Here is a 22,050-nt window from a genome sequence, read left to right as displayed (position 1 = left end):
TTGCTCCATACACCCTAAAATCCACAAAACTCAATTTTTAAACTGCTTCCCTATTATGTGGCATAAAACTGCAATAGTTAATAGTGGTATGAAAACACTGGCAACAAATGGCGAAATTGGATCAAGAACATTTGGAAAAGGGAAGCTGAAGGATAATTATGTGTTGTAACTCACTGAGTCCATGGATCAAAGTGACAGCAGAGCGCCTCCTGTTCAGTTTCTGAAATGCCATCAATAGTGTGCTCAATGGTTTATTTTAATAAAAACAAACTGGAAGTTTGGGTGCTGAGTTTGCACTCCAGATGCAGTGCACTTTGTGTTACTTATCACATGAAAGAAAATTTATTTGGAATATTTTTGTTGCAATTTCAATTTAAGAATGAAATGGATTTGTTCCTTTTTAATGAAGGACATAACACAAAAAATTGCCATGAAAACTGAAAACCATTACACTGTACAATATTTTGGGTAAACAGTGGAAAATTCTATGAACTGCCTTCATCCTCAGAATATTGTACAGTAAATAATCTATTTCAGTCTTAATGTTATGCTTGTAGCTGCTCAATTTGTGATTTTAGATCAAACTATTACAATGAAAAATGAATACTAGTTATTATTAAACATTTGTTTTTTGTCAAAATTGTCAAGTTATTAATAACACCATTTTTTTTCCAGATATACACTCTGCCTCTTCTTAGCAAGAAAGAAGAATGTAAGAAATCTTTTGGTTACAAAGTGAAATGCATTGATAAATGTACATTCCTAGAAATATGCAATGTGAAATATGAAATGTTCACTGTTCCTCACACACTCTTCTATTCAAATTTTTAATAAATGGCTGTATACTTTAAGTGGGCACAAATAAAATGAGGTTGTAACTCTACTAAATCATAATCAGCTACCAAAACACAGTGGCATAGATTGTCAGCCAGTACACACCAAATAATGCAGTAGAAAATGGCCATTGTATTCAGACCATAAAATTCATCCACATTATTTTGAACCATAGAATACCAATTACATGAAATTGGGTAGCATATCAAAAGCATCTCATTCCTTCCATAAATTAAATAGATAAAATGCATAACCATTTGTCAGTCAAGAAAAAACAAACTTGCATTTATTTAGCGCCAATAAATTATTTTGAAATGTAGCCACTCTTGTTACATAGGCAAAAGCAGCAGCCAATTTGCACACACCAATGCACCACAAACAACAATGAGCTAAATGACTAGTTCATCTTTTCCTGGTGGTATTGACTGAGGGGTAAATGTTGGCCAGGAGACCAGGAGAACACCCCTGCTCTTCAAATAGTGCCATGAGATCTTTTACATCCACCTGAACAGGCAGAAGAAGCCTCAGTGTAATGTCACATCCAAAGATGGCACGTCCAACAATGCAGTGTTCCCTAAGTACTGCATTGAAGTATCAGTCTAAATGTTTTGCTCAAGTTTGTAGACTGGGACTTGAACCCATCACCTTCTGACTCAGAAGTAGCCAAGCTGGCAAATAATCGCCAAAAAGGAAGCATCTTATGAATAAACTTGAACAGTATCTGGAGCAAGTGAATACATTTTTGCTTGCATAGAATCCATAGTTATAATTTTATTTTTATACCTGGATGGTCTTTCCTCATTTTCTCTCCATCCCCCCTGCTAGCCATTGTATGCAATTTAATACATTTTTATTCCATGTTCAAATTAGTTACTTTGTGTGGATCTTGATGGAAGCTGAGCAGCCAAGTCCAAGTGAAGTTTGGCTGCGCTTCAGTACAGATTTTGTAGTACAACACAGGCATCTCTTTTGCCTTCCTATCCCTGTATTGTGGGATCTCTCCCCCTCTGATATCTTTCCATTCGTTTTGTTCAGTAGAACCTGATTATAGTTACCATGGATATAGTAAAACAATTCCACTGAGTCTGTTGACTTACCGTTTAACTAACTGAACTAACGCATCTGCAATAGTGAAATTACTACTTGTGTGTCTCTCTTTTTCCCATTTTAATCCGATATGGAGCACTGAAATGTGCCTCTCTGATCAATAAAACTGTTGGATCCAGCCATAAAGTGTTTTATCTCTGCATATGCAGTTCTAGTTACACTTTGTGCTAGATAAAATCCTTCCTCTAATTTGTTTCCTTTTCAGTTATCTTGAGTGCCAAGTTGTGTGTATACTGTAAACTGCCCAGCTTTTCCTTCTCTGTTTGTACCTTACATAATCAGGACCCCTTTAAGTTAATTGTCATGTAATGATTTGATGTTTGAACACTTTGTTTAGTGTTTATACAGTGTATTGTGGTGATGATATGGAGTGTACAGGTGTGTAGACATCAGCTGAGGACAGTACCAGGATCTGCTGTGATGATTGAATGACTTGTTAATGCTGTCAAGGCTCATGTGAATAATGGCCATTTAGGCAAGATACAGGAGAGAGACCAACACCTACAATGGCATTGCACAATTTCTGCAGCCACCTCCTCCCTTCCACAGGTCAAAACTTGCCTTAAAATCAGTTAAGTTCAATGTCTGTGTCTCAAATGCATATTTTCCAGCACATCTTTCCTAATGCTTGCCTACCACATGGAGGGCACTATGATACTCAACTGCACACTCCATCCACAAGTTGAGCTTCCAAGAAACACGGTATCAGTATGCAGAACTATATTGTCAATGTACCCTTCTGTGAATACCATTTAAAGATATATACCACAACTCTTCCAGCATGATAAACCCATATATGATTTATCTCCATTTTTTACAAAAGTTTGTTTCTGGACTGTTAAATGTTTTGACTGTTGTACATAAAGTGTTTATCCTATCATGATGGGACTTCTTGAAATCAAGTTTTATTTAATTAATACTTGCTGAGCCATAGGAGAACCACCACAATAATTCTTTGTAACCCTTTTGAGTTTTTTGATAAACGGTACTGATGTTAAGATATTCTCTCTAATATTTATTCCATAATGAAGTATTTTAATCTTTTTCTCATTCAACTGGCTTCTAATATAGAGACTGCCAGCAAAGTAACATTCTGTTGTGGTAAACATGATTTGTGATTCAAATATGTTTAAAACCTGTTCCATATCACTATAATCATTGGGAGTAAAAAGCATTAATTGGCTCTTTCCTTAAATATTTAGCAAATTCATCATGTTATGCTGTATTCCATAAAAACTACAGGCACACACAGCACATGTAGGCATGGGAATTTCAGTAATTAAAACTATAGGCTTAGGTTTAAAAATTCTACCTCGGTATGTGCTGGAATGTGATTAAAACTCAAGTTAATGTTGATGAAATCTACTTTAAGGTGCATGACTAGCAATTTTGATGTGTTTTGTTCTCCTGACTTAATTTTTTAATTTGTTGTGAAACTAAGGGACTTAATTTTGTTTTACAGTGTACCTTAATGAGGCAGGTTTTAATTTTGTAAAGAAATGCATTGAAGCTGTGGAGACGAGAGGTATGAGACTGACTGCTGTTTCTTAACACTTATAAGCAATGAATCCTAAATTGGCAATTATATTAAAATCCCAAGTCTATCTCTCACAACGTAGCACATTAGGAATCAAGTCCAAGTGTATTATTCCGGTTGAGCAGCGTTAAAGGATGGGGGACCATTCAGGGTAAGGGGGCAGATGGGCGTGGAGGAGGAAAAGAGACAGGGGAAAGAGAAAGAAGGAGAGAGGAAAGTGGAGAGAGACAAAGGCGGAAAGAGGAAAGGTGAGGAGGCTAGTGGCAGGGTGTGTAACATGGGAAGGGGAAGTGGATGGTTGGAGACAGATGGAGAATGGGGAGGGAGGCAAAATCTCTGGAGGAGAGTCTCAGTGAAGGAGGGGAATTGTGTAGCCCTCTGGGTTTCTGAACACAAGGTGGAAGTGTTGAGGGGCTCTGAAAAGATATCAACAGGAGGAGGTGGGGCTTGCAAGATCAGAAAATTGCTCAGTGGGTGGGGGCTGAGCCCTGACATTTTCCAAGGGGAAGGGTTCAGTTCCAGAGGCATTTATGTGGGGGGAGTGTGAGGTCTTGAAGGTGGTTGTAGCCGGAGTGTATGAGGCAATGCTTAACTGCCCAGTGAAAGTGCAGTACTCATGCTTGGAGAAATTGCCGGTGGTAGCACATTCCATGGCCTCCTGGGAGAGGAGAGTTGCGCTGAATCAGGACACTCCTAACCGCCAGCAGAGGATGGCTGTTCTTGTGTGGCGGGGGGGTGGGGGGGGGGGGGGACGGTGTGGAAATGGGGATAGTGGAATGTGAGTGCGGCGGGGTGGAATATATGATGTACTGGTGGGATGGGTTAACAAGTGAAACAGGAGAGTGATAACAGTGCAGCTTGGGATATGACAAATATGCTGCAATATATTAGGTGCTGCAGAATTTAGCCAGTCAAAATACCACTTCAACATGAGGTGCTGCTGCCAGCACGGGGAGGGGGGCTGCAGAATTTCTTTGGGGGTAGGGGAGGGTGCGGTAATTGGAGGAAACTACAGACAGAGTAGCTGTGGAAGCCGGAGGAGGATTTACAGTCATGCAGTGATGTTGAGCTCCTATGTCAAAATGCGTGGAGGCTTTGATAGTCTGCTTTGAAAGGTAGCTATAAGATTAATGTTGTAGTTTTTATAAAAATTCAAAGTGTCATTAATTTAATTTAGATTATCAATACAGTTCACAAAACACTTGCCATTAATACTTAGCCTGAGAGTCTGTTCAGCGGGCAAACATATTCTTGCAAAGTTCCAGTGCTAGTTTTGGAGCTAACATTACATAATAGATCTTTTAAACTTATGAATATCAATCACAGCATCACCTAAAGCCGTAACTGATACTGCAGGTGCTGATTTTCCTGAGTTTCCCATTGGCAGTCTGACCTAGGTGTTTACAATGTAATTTGAAATGGAATGTGTGACCTACACAGTGATTAATATATAATAGATGTATTCTTCTCCAAATTTTCACTTTGTTGAATTCTTCCTCTTCCACTGCCATAATTACCATTCCCGTTATTCTGCTGTGGCAGGTATGTGGCCACAACTATTTGGTACTTTATAATCAGAGTGAGTGCCACTCCATGACTAACCAACAGGAGATGTGCTTCAGCATTGCAGGAATTCAGTCGTACCTGTTCCTCGAGATTCAACACTGCATCTAGTACTGTAGTTTAGCAAGAATTGACAAAACTCATTCTCTTCCCGAGAGCAGGGATGTGTGAATCTCCAACAAGACTCAGATTTGCTACTACCTGTGCCATAGATCCCAGTATATTACCTTTAAAGCGACAGCTAAATTAAACCTATCTGTATTTGTCTAAACAGCAAACTGCAGTTAAAACATTTGCTGTTACTGGAAAACAATATCTCTTTTAGGGAAAAATTTAGTTTTCTAATGCTATTTTCCATTAATGCTATAAGCAAAACTGGAAAAATTAAACTAGAGAAAATTAAATGTACAGGATTCTTGATCACTTTCATTGGTTACAAATTGGAATTGAAGATAATCTTATTCGATGTTTATGATTTATGTGAATGGACTTGTTTGATTCACATGATTTCTCCACATTTTGTAATATTAAACAATATGTACTTTTAGGTATTAATGCCATGGGACTGTACAGAATGAGTGGAGTAAATTCCAAAGTGCAGAAGCTAATGAACACAGTATTTGGTAAGCCATTACTTTAATTCTCAAAAGGTTGTTGTATAGATATGGTTACGACATATTATTGAATGGGGAGCTTTTTATATTCGAATTGGCTAACATTTTGATGCCTCATGCTCTTAAACATAACTTCAAATCTTTACATAGAGTTGTGATCTGTCTCACTTATCCCTCAAAGCCCTTGATATATATGTTAGCTGTGAGTAGGTAAAGGTTGATTCATTGTGGAACTGTGGCCTTGGAAAGAGGTTGATTTGTTTTCCAAAAAATTTAAGGTATAGTACAGAAGGCATCTCGTATGTAGATTAGTCCAGGATATGCGTAATGCTATAGCTTTTTTTTGTAACATTGCACTATTGCCTTTAAAGCAAGAAGTAGTTAGAATAGCAGTTGAAGTGCTTTTAAAGTCGGGCAAATTTTTGTTTCAACTGCCTTTTCTCTTTGAAACGTAATGAAAAATGAAATGAACAGCTGCTTTCTATATTAATTTTGAATTTTTTCACTCCTTACAGTGGAAGGATATTCCGATGGAAAGTACACAGCAATACTTAGTATTGAGCAAGGAAATATTTAATTACTATGGCTAGGTTTCCAGAGATTGAAAGTCTGCTGATTCCTTTGTATCAATGCAAGTGTTGACTAACTGAGCCGATGCTGATATCAGCTGAGTGCACATCATAGCTCCCAACCAACCTGAACTATTGGGTCTCATTTTGAAGTGGGGGAGGATGTGAAGTAATTAGCAATATGGATCATAATTGCTGCTGATGGGATATTTTCCTCAAGCTTTACATGTGAATTGTACTGAAAATGTACTTTATATTCATTATTCACTAAAAAGTGTTGTTAGGGATAGCTTTAGCATTTGTTTTTATGAATATAAGTTTACTATTTCTAGTAAAACTTAGAACGCTTGACACTACATGCATACATGTAATCCATGCATGATATTGTGAATAATCAACTCCTATGTTGCATTGTTATAATGAAATTTAGCAGAAAGGATATGCTGTTGTACATGTTTACAAATTCTGACTCTTTGGGGTATGTGTGGCCTTAGTTACATAAATGTAAATTGTACTTGCTTACAGCAGCTAGAATAGGTTCTGTGGTCACTGGGTAAAGTTCTGTGGTCATTGGGAATTAATCAGATAAATGGGTTAATTAATCAGATAAATGGGTTAATATGTAATATTTTGAAATGTGAATGTTTGAAGTGTATACTTGGGCTACATATTGTGACACCACTATTATTCCCAGCCAGAATGGAAATGATTGGGTAATTTTCCTGTCAATCACTGCTGTAAGTGACTGGGATTGATTTTATGCACGTAATTTGTATTATGTTACTATCCTCCACTCACTGCATTTTGCTGGAAAAATAATCAATTTGTGATATGTAACTATCCTCCACACTGCGTTTTTCTGGGGAAATGTTGCTGCAGTTTCGGTCATGAGTTCTGTTTACTGCAGTTCATAGAGACTTTTTAAAATAAAATTTGTTTACTTTGCTGTAAAATACATTGTTTGTTTGCGCCTCATTGGTTGACACAGCTGAAAATCTATTTAAAAGTGCTTGATAGTACAGATAATTAGATTTTAGAATTGGAGGTCACATATAATTAGGTTATTGAGTTTGAAGTCTAGTTAAAGAAGATCAAAGATTAAAGAAGATGGCACCGTGGTACAGGAGGCCATTCAAGTGGGGGGAGTGAAAAGGAATATGGTAGTGATAGGGGACAGTATCGTCAGGGGATAGATACTGTTCTCTGCAGCCACTATCTGGAGTTCCGAAGGTTGTGTTGCCTGCCCGGGTTAAGGACATCTTCTTGCGGCTGCAGAAGATCTTGGAGTGGGAGGGGGAGGATCCAGTTGTCCTGGTCCAGGTAGGACCCAATGACATAGGTAGAACTAAGAATGAGGTTCTGCCGAGGGTGTTTGAGGAGTTAGGGTCCAAATTAATAAGAAGAACCTCAAAGGTAATAATATCTGGATTGCTACCTGAGTCACAGACAAACTGGCATTGGGTCAGAGAGTTGAATGCGTGGCTCAGAGTGGTGTGGGAGACAGGGGTTTCAATTAATGGAGCACTGGCACCAGTACTGGGGAAAGAAGGAGCTGTTCTATTGGGACAGGATCCACTTAAACTGGGCTGGGACCAGTGTCCTGATGAATTGAATAACGGGCTGTAGATAAGGCTTTAAACTAAAAAGTTGGGGGGAGGGTTCAAGTGAAGGGAAATTTATAAATCTAAAGAGAGAAGTCAAGGCCATAGAGCAGTGTAGTTATTTGGGTAAAGATAAGCAGAATGTGACAGGAAGAGACAAAGGCCTAGAAATTGGAGGTATTGCCACTGGTCATTAAGGCCCATTTTGGAAAAAAAAATTGAGGGAAGGGTGCCTCACTTCCGCCCAGTACTGGCGGGGCCTGCGGCAGCCTTCAATTTCAGCTGGACGGCAGCGCCGCAGATGTCCACGCTCACTAGCGATATGCAGATTGTGATGTCAGTGAGTGTGCAACGCTCACCTGATGTCCGTTCTACCGTTTTGGAGAGCGCTGCTCAACCTACTGGCCTGTGTTAATTAAAGGGATCATCAACAACAACTTGCAGCTGACATGTTACTTCAGTTTGACTGGCTCTGTGGAACTTTCTGCAACTATAGCAGCTTTCTAAACTTCTTTCAAGGTCCTAAGGTGACCGGTAGTGTTGGTGCTAGTGGAGAACACCTTCATTCTTATTGAAGACTTCTGCTCACAACACTTGCTCACAGTCATGGAGGCTCCAAATGCAGTCCACTCACACTCGAGTATCTTCGGGAGAGGGAGCGGATGCAGCGAAGAACAGGAGAAGATGCATGCAGAGGGAGGAAGAGGAGCAGGAGGGCTCTCACCAGGAGGCCATACCCACCTAGTGTCTTCAGAGAGCACTTATTTTATATCCACTTAAGTGAGGAGCAGTGTATTAGGAGGCTCCGCTTCAGCAAGGAGGTGGTCACAGAACTTTGCCACTTCCTGCAACCAGACCTGCAACCTCAGAACAGGGTGAACACAGCACTCCCAGTGGTCCTCAAGGTCACTGTGGCCCTCAATTTCTTCGCCAGCGGATCCTTCCAGTCTGCAGTAGAAGACATAGCTAATGTCTCCCAGTTCGCTGTCCATCACTGCATCCTGGAGGTCACAGAGGCTCTCTGCACAAGGAGAAGGGACTACACTGTCTTCTCTCTGAACAGAGAGAAGCAGGAGGAGCACGCATATGACTTTGCCAGGATAGCGGGCTTCCCATGGTGCAGGGCGCCATCGGCTGCATCCATGTGGCTTTGCGGCTGCCGCATAACAATCTTGAGATCTTCTGTAAGTGCAAAGAGTATCACTCACTTAATGTACAGTCATGATGCCTTTAGTCACTGGTAAACCCAGCCACGATGGCAGCAGTCTGAGCGTGGCTGGCAGCAAGCTGAGCCTGCAGGAGAGCAGTCTGTGCTTCCACTACAGCAGGGAGATGTTGAGTCGTTTCCACCTGAGCTGCAATGGAATTCGCGACATCGCCCATCACACGCAGCATCATGGCTGGGTTGACAAGGTCGCTCCTGGAGTAATCATTTCCATCCTGGAAATCATGGGTGCAAAGCCCCGTCCAATGTTGGAGCCAGATTCCTCCATGCTCCTTGACATTGCCAAGAGACTCTCTGGCAGGCTTGCCATTGCACCTAACATTTTGGTGTGCATGCCTTCTCCTGAAAGCCACCCCATCAAGGTCATCATCTTAGCCGGGTGCAGCAGAACTCGCACGCGAACTCTCCCTCTGGGGAGCTGGCCCCTGATCTACCTTTTCCCCCGGCCTTGTTGCACTGGCGCATCACTATTGTGCAAAATCACATCTGTATTACCCTCTAAATTCCACGCAGTGCCAGTTTCTGAGCTGGTGTCTGCGAGTGTCAGATGCAGTGAGATCAGCACTGCAATCATGTAAATGAGTAATCAGCACGAATTTTGCGTCCCGTCTTCTCCTTCATTCTCCTCCATTACTTCATGCACAGGCTGTGCGGGTGGCAGATCTTGGTCATCTGAAAGCAGAAAGGCACAAGAGTTGGCTTATGGCGAGGGGAGGGGGAGAAAGCAAGATATCCATGCATACAGCATCACCAGCTTGTAAGTGAGAAGAGATTGTGGGATGAGGGGGAAGTGGGATGTGAGAAGAAGGATTTGGAATGAGCATACCGTTATTGTCCCCAAGGACTTCAACTTTGCCCATTGCCACGGCCTCAGTGACTTCCCCTCCAATGATGTCAAGCACGCTTTCCTCCAGTTGTCTCAAGGCCTGTATTGCGGCTTGGCCTCCTCCTGTCTTCCGCTGCTTGTGGCGATTGTGAGCTACCTTGGCCTGCAAGAGAAAGGGAATTGTGTCAGTGAGTGTGGTGAAATGTGTTTGGGTGATGTGCCTGCCATAGTTGAATAGTTGTTAGTGTGTGCAAGGTGTGAGATATGGGTGTGAGTGTTGCAGCAGTGGTAAGGTTGTGAGGGTGAAGTGAAGCTATGATTGTGAAGTCTAAGTGGTGAAAGGTAGAGGTTGTTGGTAGATGAGTGATGGGGGTGTGTTGCATTGAGCAGTCTGTGAGGCTTGTGGTGTAGATGGTGGGATATGGCATTTGCTGAGTCTGTTACTCACCTTGACCTGCCATGTGAGGTCATTAAAATTCTTGTGGCACTGGATTCATGTTCTCAGTACCACACTGTTGGCTGTCACGTACCCAGATATCTCTTGTTACAGCCTTCTCGATGTATGGGCTGATAGCCTCCTGCCACCCTACGGAAACAGGACAGCCTGCCTCCTCTCCACAGCCAGTACCAATGCCTCCAGAGCCGCATCAGAGAAACTTCTGGCTCGTTCTCTTTGCTGGTGCTCAGCCATGTGTTCCAACTGCAATTCCAATTCCAACTCCAGCTCTAATGGCAATGAGTTGCTGCTGCATAAAAGCACCTCCCCTTTAAGTAGTGAAGAAAGACTAGGCCAAACATTACTGGCCATTAGACTGCACCTGATATTGGCCCACATGTTGAGCGGTAAGCCAATCAGCAGCACGCTTAGCGCTGATATCAGCACTATAATCACGTAAATGAGTAGTCAGCACGAATTCTGCATGCTGCCTAGACCACTTTGAACTGCGTATCTAAATAGCACTGGGCCATGACACCGCCTGTTTTCGGGCCATATCCAGTTTCTAGGCCAGAAAATTTAACGATAATAGTGCATCAGTGAATCAGGCCAAATCAGGAAAAAATGGTAAAAAGTCAAATTTAACGGCCCTTTATCTAAATGCACGAAGCGTTTGTAACAAGATAGATGAATTAATGGCATAAATAGAGGTAAATGGGTTTGATCTAATAGCTATTACATAGAAACATAGAAGATAGGAGCAGGAGTAGGCCATTCGGCCCCTCGAGCCTGCTCCGCCATTCAATGACTGATCGTCCAAATTCAGTACCCTGTTCCTGCCTTCTCTCCATATCCCTTGATCCCCCTAGCCTTAAGAAATATATCCAACTCCTTCTTGAATATATTTAATGAATTGGCCTCTACTGCCGCCTTTGGTAGAGAATTCCACAGGTTCACCACTTTTTGGGTGAAGAAATTCCTTCTCATCTCTGCCCTAAATGGCTTACCCCTTATCCTTAGACTGTGACCCCTGGTTCTGGACTCCCCGACCATCGGGAACATCCTTCCAGCATCTAGTCTGTCTAGTCCTGTTAGAATTTTATAAGTTTCGATGAGATCCCCTCTCATTCTTCTAAACTCCAGCGAGTACAAGCCCAATCGACCCAATCTCTCCTCATACGTCATTCCTGCCAACCCAGGTATCAGCCTGGTGAATCTTCGCTGCACTCCTTCCATGGCAAGAACATCCTTCCTCAGATAAGGTGACCAAAACTGCACACAATACTCAAGGTGTGGTCTCACCAAGGCCCTGTACAACTGCAGCAAGACATCCTTGTTCCTGTACTAAAACCCTCTCGCTACGAAGGCCAACATACCATTTGCCTTCTTAACCGCCTGCTGCACCTGCATGCTTACTTTCAGCGACTGGTGCACAAGGACACCCAGGTCTCATTGCACTTCCCCTTCTCCCAATCTATTGCCATTCAGATAATAATCTGCCTTCCTGTTTTTGACACCAAAGTGGATAACCTCGCATTTATCCACATTATATTGCATCTGCCATGCTTCTACCCAATCACCCAACCTGTCCAAATCATACTGAAGTTTCTCGGTATCCTCCTCACACCACACACGCCCACCCAGCTTTGTGTCGTCTGCAAACTTGGAGATATTACATCTAGTTCCCTCATCCAGATCATTAATATATATTGTGAATAGCTGGGGTCCAAGGACCGATCCCTGCGGTACCACACTAGTCATTGCATGCCACTCGGAAAAAGAGCCGTTTATTCCAACTCTTTGCTTTCTGTCTGCCAACCAGTTCTCTATCCAAGTCAATACCTTGCCCCCAATCCCATGTGCCTTAATTTTACATGCTAATCTCTTATGCAGAACCTTATTGAAAGCCTTTTGAAAATCCAAATACACCACATCCACTGGTTCTCCCTTAACTATTTTACCAGTTACATCCTCAAAAAATTCCAGTAGATTAGTCAAGCACGATTTACCTATTGTAAATCCATGTTGACTTTGTCCGATCCGGTCACTTTTTTCCAAGTGTTCTGCTATTACATCCTTTATAATGGACTCTAGCATTTTCCCCACTACCGATGTCAGGCTTACCGGTCTGTAATTCCCCGTTTTCTCTCTACCACCCTTTTTGAACGGTGGGGTAACATTAGCTACCCGCCAATCCATGGGTACTGTTCCAGAGTCTATCGAATTTTGGAAGATGACCCGCAATGCATCTACTATTTCTAGGGCCACTTCCTTAAGTACCCTAGGATGTAGATTATCAGGCCCTGGGGATTTATCAGCCCTCAATCCCATCAATTTCCCTAACACCATTTCCCTACAAATACTGATTTCTATCAGTTCCTCCCTGTCATTAGACCCTATGTTCCCCAACATCTTTGGGAGGTTATTTGTGTCCTCCTTTGTGAAGACAGAACCAAAGTATGTATTTAATTGGTCTGCCATTTCTTTGTTCCCCATTATAAATTCCCCTGATTCTGATTGCAAGGGACCTACGCTTGACTTCACCAATCTTTTTCTCTTCACTTATCTATAAAAGCTTTTACAGTCAGTTTTTATGTTCCCTGAAAGCTTACTCTCATACTCTATTTTCCCCCTTTTAATTAATCCCTTTGTCCTCCTTTGTTGAATCCTAAACTGCTCCCAATCCTCAGGGTTTACTGCTTTTTCTGGCCAATTTATATGTCCTCTCCTTGGATCTTATGCTATCCCTAATTCCCTTTGTTAGCCACGGTTGAGTCACCTTTTTTGTTTTATTTTTATGCCAAATTGGGATGAACAAATTCTGTAGTTCATCCATGCGATCTTTGAATGTTTGCCATTGCCCATCCACCGTCAACCCTTTGAGTGTCATTCCCCAATCCATCCTACCCAACTCGCGCCTCATACCATCGTAGTCTCCTTTATTTAAATTCAGGGCCCTAGTCTCCAAGTCAACTATTTCACACTCCATCTTAATGAAGAATTCTATCATATTATGATCGCTCTGACCCAAGGGGCCTCGCACAACAAGATTGCTAATTAATCTTTTCTCATTACATAATACCCAGTCTAAGATGGCCTGATCTCTAGTTGGCTCCTCGACATATTGGTCCAGGAAACCATCCCGTATACACTCCAGGAATTCCTCCTCCACAGTATTGTTACTAATTTGGTTAGCCCAATCTTTATGTAGATTAAAGTCACCCATGATAACTGCTGTGCCCTTATTGCACGCTTCTCTAATTTCCCGTTTGATACCATCCCCGACCTCCGCATTATTGTTTGGAGGTCTATATACCACTCCCACTAACGTTTTCTGCCCCTTGGTATTTTTCAGTTCTACCCATGCAGATGCCACATCATCAGAGCTAATATCCTTCCTTTCAATTGTGTTAATCCCCTCTTTAACCAGCAATGCTACCCCACCTCCTTTTCCTTTTTGCCTATCTTTCCTGAATATTGAATATCCCGTGATATTGAGTTCCCAGCCTTGGCCACCCTGGAGCCATGTTTCCGTAATCCCAATCATATGATATTCGTTTACCTATATTTGCGCAGCTAATTCATCCACCTTATTACGAATGCTCCTTGCATTAAGACACAAAGCCTTCAGGCTTGTTTTTTTAACGCTCTTAGATCTTTTAGAATTATTATTTACTGTGGCCATGTTTGATTTAAATCCTTGATTTCTCTGCCTGCCACTACAGAGATGTGGTTGCTTGGTGACCATGGTTGGGAAATAAATATTCCAGGATACTTAACGTTTTGAAAGACAGACAAAATGGAAAAGCAGGTGTGGTGGTAGCCCTGATAAGATTGACAGAAGGACAGTAGTGAGGAAGGATCTTGACTCAGAAGAGCAAGAAATAGAATTAGTAGGTGTGGAGATAAGAAATAACAAGGGGCAGAAAACACTGGGAGTAATTTATAGGCCCCTAAAAGTAGCTATACTGTTGGACATAGTATTAATCAAGAAATAAGAGGAACTTGCAACGAAAGTTATGTCATACAATAATCGTGGGGGACTTTAATCTTCATATAGACTAGACAAATCAAATTGGCTAAAGTAGTTTGGAGGACAAGTTCATGGAATGCATTCGAGACAGTTTCCTGGAACAATACATTGTGGAACGAACCAGGGAATTGGTTATTTTAGATCTTGTCTTGTGTAATGAGCCGGAGTTAATTAGTAAAGTCATAGTAATGGTTCCTCTGGGGAAGATTGATCATATTGGCCCAGTAATTCCGTTCCAAACGCGTGAGTATGGTCGGGGTACTCACGCGTCTGGCCGGAGGAAATGCCGGTTTTCAACATGCACAGCGCATGCAGAGAAAACCGGCATTTCCTGTCCTCTGAACGAAGGGGTTCAGAGGCACAGCGCGTGCGACTGCACAGGCAGCGCGTGCGCAGTGAACGTCGTCGATTTCATTCATGGATTCAGTGAGGTTAAGTCCTTACAACTTACACATGAAAAAAGCATGTGTAAAGTTGATCCAGAGGCTGCGGAGGAAGATATATTTTATCGTGGAGCTTCTGAAAGGCAATATTTTTGTTTGGGAAAGGGAGGAAAGTTATTTTAAGAAATGATGAGGTAAGTTTTAAAGTTTAATTTTTTTTTTTTTTAAACGGGTTTTCAGTACTGTAGGTAGAAGGAGCAATTGTGGCTGTGTGAATTGAATTTGCTGTGTTTATTAAATGTGAAAATGACTGTTCTAAAATGAGTAATGTAACATTTCCAACATTTTTAAGAAAGAAACTGTTCATCAGTAATATATTCTTTTAAGTAATTATGTATGTATGTCCGTATATATTCCTTTACGTATATGTATATATTCCTTTACTTATGTGTATGAATGTATGTATTTAATTATGATTTTCCAATAAGTTACTTTCTCTGAAAGTCATAATTAAATACATACATTCATACACATAAGTAAAGGAATATATACATACATATACGCAAAGGAATATATACAGACATACATACATAATTACTTAAAAGAATATATTACTGATGAAAAGTTTCTTTCTTAAAAATGTTGGAGTCATTTTCACATTTAATAAACACAGCAAATTCAATTCACATAGCCACAATTGCTCCTTCTACCTACAGTACTGAAAACCCGTTTTAAAAAAACAAAAATAAACTTTAAAACTTACCTCAGCATTTCTTAAAATAACTTTCCTCCCTTTCCCAAACAAAAATATTGCCTTTCAGAAGCGCCACGATAAAATATATCTTCCTCCGCAGCCTCTGGAGCAACTGTACTCGTAAGTTGTAAGGACTTAACCTCACTGAAAGCATGAATGAAACCGGCGAATTTTACTGCGCACGCGCTGCCTGTGCAGTCGCACGCGTTCTGCCTCTGAACCCCTTCGTTCAGAGGACAGGAAATGCCGGTTTTCCCCGCATGCGCTGTGCATGCTGAAAACCGGCATTTCCTCTGGCCAGACGCGTGAGTACCCCGACCGTACTCACGCGTTTGGAACGGAATTACTGGGCCGTTCATTTTACATGTCAATAAAATGAAAAATTTAACAATTGCACAATTTGCCCCCTCGCATCTGCGACTGAGGGTCCAAGGAGGTGCATTGCGCAAGAGGTCATCGTCGTACGTATCCTCACACTGTTCCCTTTCGGGAACTGTATGAAGTGGTGGAAGGATTTCTGGCCACGTTAACGCTCCTTCCGTGACCATAACCATCTTCATACCAGCCATTAGGGTGGTTAGTCCTATGGCGTGAGGGTTTTACGGGCTCCCACAACCCACCTGAGGGGGGGGGGACACCCACACTCGTGGACGCGCCACCCACACTCGTGGACGCAAGTATCCTGCTGGATGTCCACCCAGAATTTATAGTTGGAGCTCCGACTCCACTTGCCGGGACTGTCTGGAGCGGGGTTTGAAACCCTACTCCTTCTGGCCCAGCGGCGGGGATGCTTACCGCTACGCAAAAGGCCCACTCCGCGCAAAAGGTGACACCCATACGTTTCCTGCGCCTTTTCCCTCCCCGTGACTGGAGCCCTATGCTGTCACTTGAAAGACCAAGCTATCATCTGTCCTTTTTGTGGCGCCTTGGACTTCTCATTACCAATGATGAGCAGGCGCTGCGCCTCCACCTCGTTGAGGAGATTGCTGAGGTCATCATCAGTTCAATTGTGAGTTCTTTTAATGCCGTGAATTGTGCTCATTCCAGCCATTTCACGTTGCTAATCTGAGTGGGCCTTTGGCGTAGCGGTAGCATCCCCGCCGCTGGGCCACACGGCGTAGGGTTTCAACCCCGCTCCAGACAGTCCCGGCAAGTGGAGTCGGAACTCCGGCTCTAAATTCTGGGTAGACATCCAGTGGGATATTTGCGTCCATGGGTGTGGGTGGCCCCCCCCTCGTATAGGTTGTGGGAGCCCGTAAAACCCTCCCGCCATAGGACTAACCACCCTAATGGCTGGTACAAAGATGGTTACGGTCACGGAAGGAGCGTTAATCACGGCCAGAAATCCTTCCACCACTTCATACAGTTCCCCAAAGGGAACAGTGTGAAGACACGTACGACGACGACTTTGCTAATTAAATAAATGGAATGAAAAAAATGCTTTCAGTGCTTTTAAAAGTCTTTAAATCACTTTAATTGTCTTTAAAACTACTTCAGATTCTTCAAAATAATGTAAACGTTTTTAAAAGTTTTTAAAAGTTACCAAAAGCTTCTTAAAAATACCAAAAACCTATTTAAAATGCTTTGCAGCTTGTGAGAAACATTGGGGGCGTGTCCTTTTAAAATGAGACCTCAAGGGGCGTGTCTCACTTGCACTGCGCGCTCCAGGCTTCGCGCTGGCTGCACTCCTGGGCGGCGTGATGTCAGACGCTACCCGGGAGTCAACATTTTAAAACAGGAATTCCAGGCGTCCCTGAAGCTCAACGGCCGGCGCGTCGGGTAAGTGCAGATCGGGGGCTTGCACGCGCGGCAAGCCCCCAACCCGAATTTCTGCCCCAATATGATAGCATTTCACACTGAGTTCAAGAGTGACGCACTTAAGTCTGAAACTAGAGTATTAAACATAATTAAAGCCAATTATGTAAGTATGAAGGATGAGTTGGCTACAGTAGATTGGGAAAATAGATTACAAGGTATGATAGTAGCTAAACAATGGTGAACATTTAAAGAAATATTTCATAATTCTCTACGAATATACATTCCATTGAGAAATAAAACTCCAAGGGAAAAGTGATTCACCTGTGGCTAACTGAAGAGGTTAAGGATGGTATTAGATTAAAAGAATAAACTTATAATGTTGCCAAGGAGTAGAAAGCCCTGAGGATTGGGAGAGTTTTATAAACCAGCAAAGGATGACCAAAAAATTTGATAGAGGGAGAAAATAGAATACGAGAGTATACTATCAAGAAATATAAAAACAGGTTGTAAGAGATTCTACAACTATATAAAAAGGAAGAGAGTAGCGAAAGTAAATGTGGGTGCCTTAAAGGCTGATACAGGAGAAATTATAAGGGGAATAGGAAATGACTGAGACATTAAACAAATAATTTGTATCTGTCTTCACAGTAGAAGACACAAAAAGCATACCAAAAATAGTGGGGAACCAATAGAGTGAGAATTTAAAGTCATTAATATTAATAAAGAAAAAGTACTGGAGAACTTAATGGGACTTAAAGCTGACAAATCCCCTGGACCTGATGGAGTTTTTTGAAGATGTAACTAGCACGGTAGGTAAAGGGGAACCAATGGATATAGTATATTTGCATTTTCAAAAGACATTCGATAAAGTGCTTCACAAGAGGTCATTACACAAAATTAGGGTTCATGGGGATGGGGTAATACATTAGCATGAATAGAGGATTGGTTAAAGGACAGAAAACATTTTCACATTGGCAGGCTGCTACAAGTGGGGTACCACAAGGATCAGTGTTTGGGCCTCAGCTATTTATAATCTATATTAATGACTTGGCTGAAGGGACCGAGTGTAATGTATCCATCAAAGTTTGCTGATGATACAAAGCTAGGTGGGAAAGTAATCTGAGGAAGACACAAAGGCCAGAATTTTAACATTGCAGAGCATGCGGGTTTGGGAGTGGGTCAGCAGTTAAAAGCACTGAAATTGACAGCGCGACAGAAACCCGCCGAGTTCTACGTTTAACTGTGGTGCGTTTTGAAGCGTGCCATGGAGCCGCTCAGGAGAGGCGGGCGACCTCATTGAGGTAGTTAACTGTTTGTTGAGAGACCTTAATGTTTTTACCCTTTTTAACGTGAGGTTTGAACTTTAACTGACAGCTGGAAAAAGCACAAATATGTACACTTTACACCTGCTTCATTGCCTAAGGGAAAGGCTCTGCTGACACCATTTTGTGCAGAGATTTTGCTTTCAGGATTTTGCAGGTGATTTCTGCAACCTCAAACGCCACTCTCGCCACATTGCAAGTCACTCACGCTGCATTGGTGCCTCTTTACCTGGCATCTAGCAGAGCAGTATGGGTGCTGCTTATGCTCTTTCACCTTGGACCTCAGATTCGGACCAAGATGAGCCCCAGCACCAACAACACCTGCAGCAGCAGCAACAATACCAGCAATCTTCTCCTCACCGACCTGATGCTCCACAGGAGAGGGGGAATCAGCACAGGGGTGCACCGCGCCAGAGGCGATACCCCCAACACAGGGTATACAGGCAGAGGATGAGCTTCCTGGACATGACTGAACAGCAGTGCTTCAGGAGGCTCAGGATATCACTCCAGGTCGTGGCAGACATTTGTAGCTTGCTGGAAGTAGACGCCTTGCCAATGGCTGTCAAAGTCACCACCGTCCTCAACTTCTTTGCCTCAGGCTCCTTGCAGGGATCTGCAGCAGACATTTGCAGGATCTCGCAGTCGGCCGTCTACAAATGCATCACCAAGGTGACCGATGCCATGTTTCACAAGTCAACCACTTATGTTAACTTTGCCACTGATGAAGCCAGTGTTACTGAGCAGGCGCTTGCCTTTGCGGCTCTGGCTGGCTTCCCACAGGTGCAGGGCATCATCAAGTGCACACATGTGGCCATCAAGGCACCCCCAGATCACCCAGGAGTGTTTGTGAACCGGAAAGGCTTCCACTCCCTCAATGTGCAGCTCGTCTGCAACCATAAAAAGATCATCATGCATGTGTGTGCCAGATTCCCAGGGAGCTGTCATGACTCTTTCGTCCTGCGCCTGTCCACCCTCCCTCAGCTCTTCGCACCTCTGACCAGACTTACTGGCTGGCTGTTTGGAGACAAGGGCCATCCACTGAAGATGCGGTTGATGACACCCTTGAGGAAGACAAGCAATGAGGCCGAGGAGCGCTATAATGAAAGCCACATCCACCAGATGTGTCATAGAGCAAGCAATCGGCATGATGAAGATGCGCTTCAGATGCCTTGACAGATCTAGAAGAGCCCTTCAGTACACACCAGCCAGAATTATCATCGTATGCTGCGCACTGCACAACAGAGCACAGCAGCGAGGATTGGAGCTGAAGAAGGAGCAAGGCGCAGAGCACGCAGCCGCTGGTGGAGGAGGAGCCTAAGGTGGAGATAGCACCAGCAGCGGCCCACATTGCTGCCCGGGATGGCCTCACAATAACCCGATTTAGTTATGTTACACCAATGCACCCATTTGACTCCCAGATGCTGAACTTCCCCTTCACCAACACCACAAAGCAGTTTAAAATGACCAAACCATTCCTGTCAAACAAACACCCATTGCTTGAGGTTAATGAATGTCTCACCATTCACTCAAAGTGATAAAGCCACTTTCCAGGTAGCAGGCAAAAATGGACAAGACGGGAAAGTAGTGCAAAGAAATAAATGTATGTGCGTCATAATAGAACTGAAACTTAACACTAACATTTTGGCCAACACCCATGTGCATACGCTTGTGCATCTACAAATGTGTCTTTTTCTTTTCCGAGTGCTTCTACAAGATGCAACACCTGTGGCTTCAGCAGAGGTAGAGGCAGCCTGCTCACTGCCCTGCTGTGAGTGCTTCGACACTTTTGGCTGACACCTCTGGATTTTGGAGCCTGTGAGGGCCCCGCCAAAGACTGCTCCTCCTGCAACTGTGCAGGAGCAGACTCGGCCATCGGGATCTGTGGAGCTCTGACTGAAGGAGAGGCATTGGGGAGAAGTGCGAACACTTTGAGCAGAGTCCCCACTTCCATGTCCCCTCTCACCATCATCCCTCTCATGGGCCACCCGCAATTCCCTGCTAGCAAGGAGCTGGAGTATACCTTGCTGCACATCAATGGGGCGATGAATGCCCAAGTCTACGTTACTATCCCTTTTAGAGATGAGGTCAATCAGGTTCACAGCAAGCATATTCTCGTTCGACTGGGGCATTTGCTGCTCCATGCGGATGGCCATCCTTTCCATGAAAGAGTATATTGTCGCCATCGTCTGTGATATTGTGGTGCTCTGTTGGAGATGGACTCCTCCATTCTCTCTACAATCGCGCACATTGCGGCTGGAAAAGCTGCCAGAGCCTCGAGCATTTGTTGCTGCTCCCCCAAGATCAACGTCTCTGTCGACGGCCCCCAAGGTTTACCATCTGCATCTAGCTGACCAGAGCTGGGAGTGTCCTGCGCCCTCCGGCGAGGACTCTCCGCCACTGTCCCTGTCTCCTCCATCTTCTCTTGCTCACTTGTGATGTGTGAGACACCAGGTGACAACCCTACTCTAATGCCTCGCAGGACCCACCGACATGTGTGTATCTGCTGGTGCTGGGTGCACATGGATCTGGTGACGGTGCACCCCCAGAGAATGAAGTTTCCTTTGAGGAGTCATCTTCCTCCCCCAGTTGAACAGTGTGGGGGGCACTTGATGGACCTGTGGAGACACAAATTAGACCTCTTATAAGAATGTATAACGTTACCACTATGCACATGATGATATTTCGCTGGCTGCTGACATCAGTCACCATGAGTGACTGCTGTATGCCATGTGGGATATTTAATTTTGTCACCAGGTTGCTGGGAGGTCCCCCTTCCCTCATCTCCCACCACCAGCAGCTCTGTCACCAGCATCCTCCTCTGTTGGCATTATAAATTAATATATATTGGAGAGCCACCTCTGGTTCTTTTTCTCTCCTGTTCTGTGCTCTCTACTCTTGCAAGGAGGGAAAGAAGAGAACTTTGAGTGGGAGTGATGGAATGAGCATAAGGGACGTACAGGCTACATCTGTAGAGGGTGACTGAGGGAGTGGCATGACATTGCCCAATGGCCTCCTTCTGTGGCGTTACTTTGTAGGATTGCATTAGAATGAGGGTGCGTGTCAGTGGTGGTTAGTCAGATGCGGATGTGATTAGGTGCATAGACGGTGAGGGATGGGTGCACCGGCAAGGTAGGTTGTTGTGGGGAGTGACGTGCAGGAGTAAGCTTGGGAAGGCAGAGTGATGTGGTTGGGGTGACACGCACATCAGGATGTAGTTGAGTGTGGCATTGTACTTGCCTTTCCTGACTTCATGATATCATTAAATCTCTTGCGACAACATCCCTGCTGCTCACTTCTTGTGTGAGCTCCAGCCATGCCCTCTTGGTTTCACTGGCTGCTCTTTTACTGCCGCTACCAGGGACTAGGACCTCCCTGCGTGCTCTGACTCCCTGGACCAGAACTTCCAGGGAAGCATCCGAGAACCAGGGCGCAGCGTTCTGGCGCTGTGACTCCATCCTTCGTTGCACCCACACAAATCTCTTCGATAT

The 22,050-nt window shown here is 43.5% G+C and overlaps 1 protein-coding gene across 1 annotated transcript in view; it reads left to right on the top strand.

Annotated features, from left to right (window-relative positions):
- The window catches only part of arhgap42a (Rho GTPase activating protein 42a), a 604,917-nt gene that overhangs the window by 449,977 nt on the left and 132,890 nt on the right, over positions 1-22,050 (top strand). Inside the window, exons 12-14 of the mRNA XM_085998730.1 lie at positions 676-712; positions 3,404-3,466; positions 5,590-5,664. Coding sequence (XP_085854856.1) covers positions 676-712; positions 3,404-3,466; positions 5,590-5,664 — 175 coding nt within the window. The remainder of the gene's footprint in view (positions 1-675; positions 713-3,403; positions 3,467-5,589; positions 5,665-22,050) is intronic.

This window comes from Somniosus microcephalus, chromosome 10 (assembly GCF_052327205.1).
Source record: "Somniosus microcephalus isolate GS21.2 chromosome 10, FLI_Smic_1.0, whole genome shotgun sequence".
In the NCBI taxonomy this organism is placed as follows: domain Eukaryota; kingdom Metazoa; phylum Chordata; class Chondrichthyes; order Squaliformes; family Somniosidae; genus Somniosus; species Somniosus microcephalus.
This window is presented reverse-complemented; position numbering and strand designations above follow the sequence as displayed.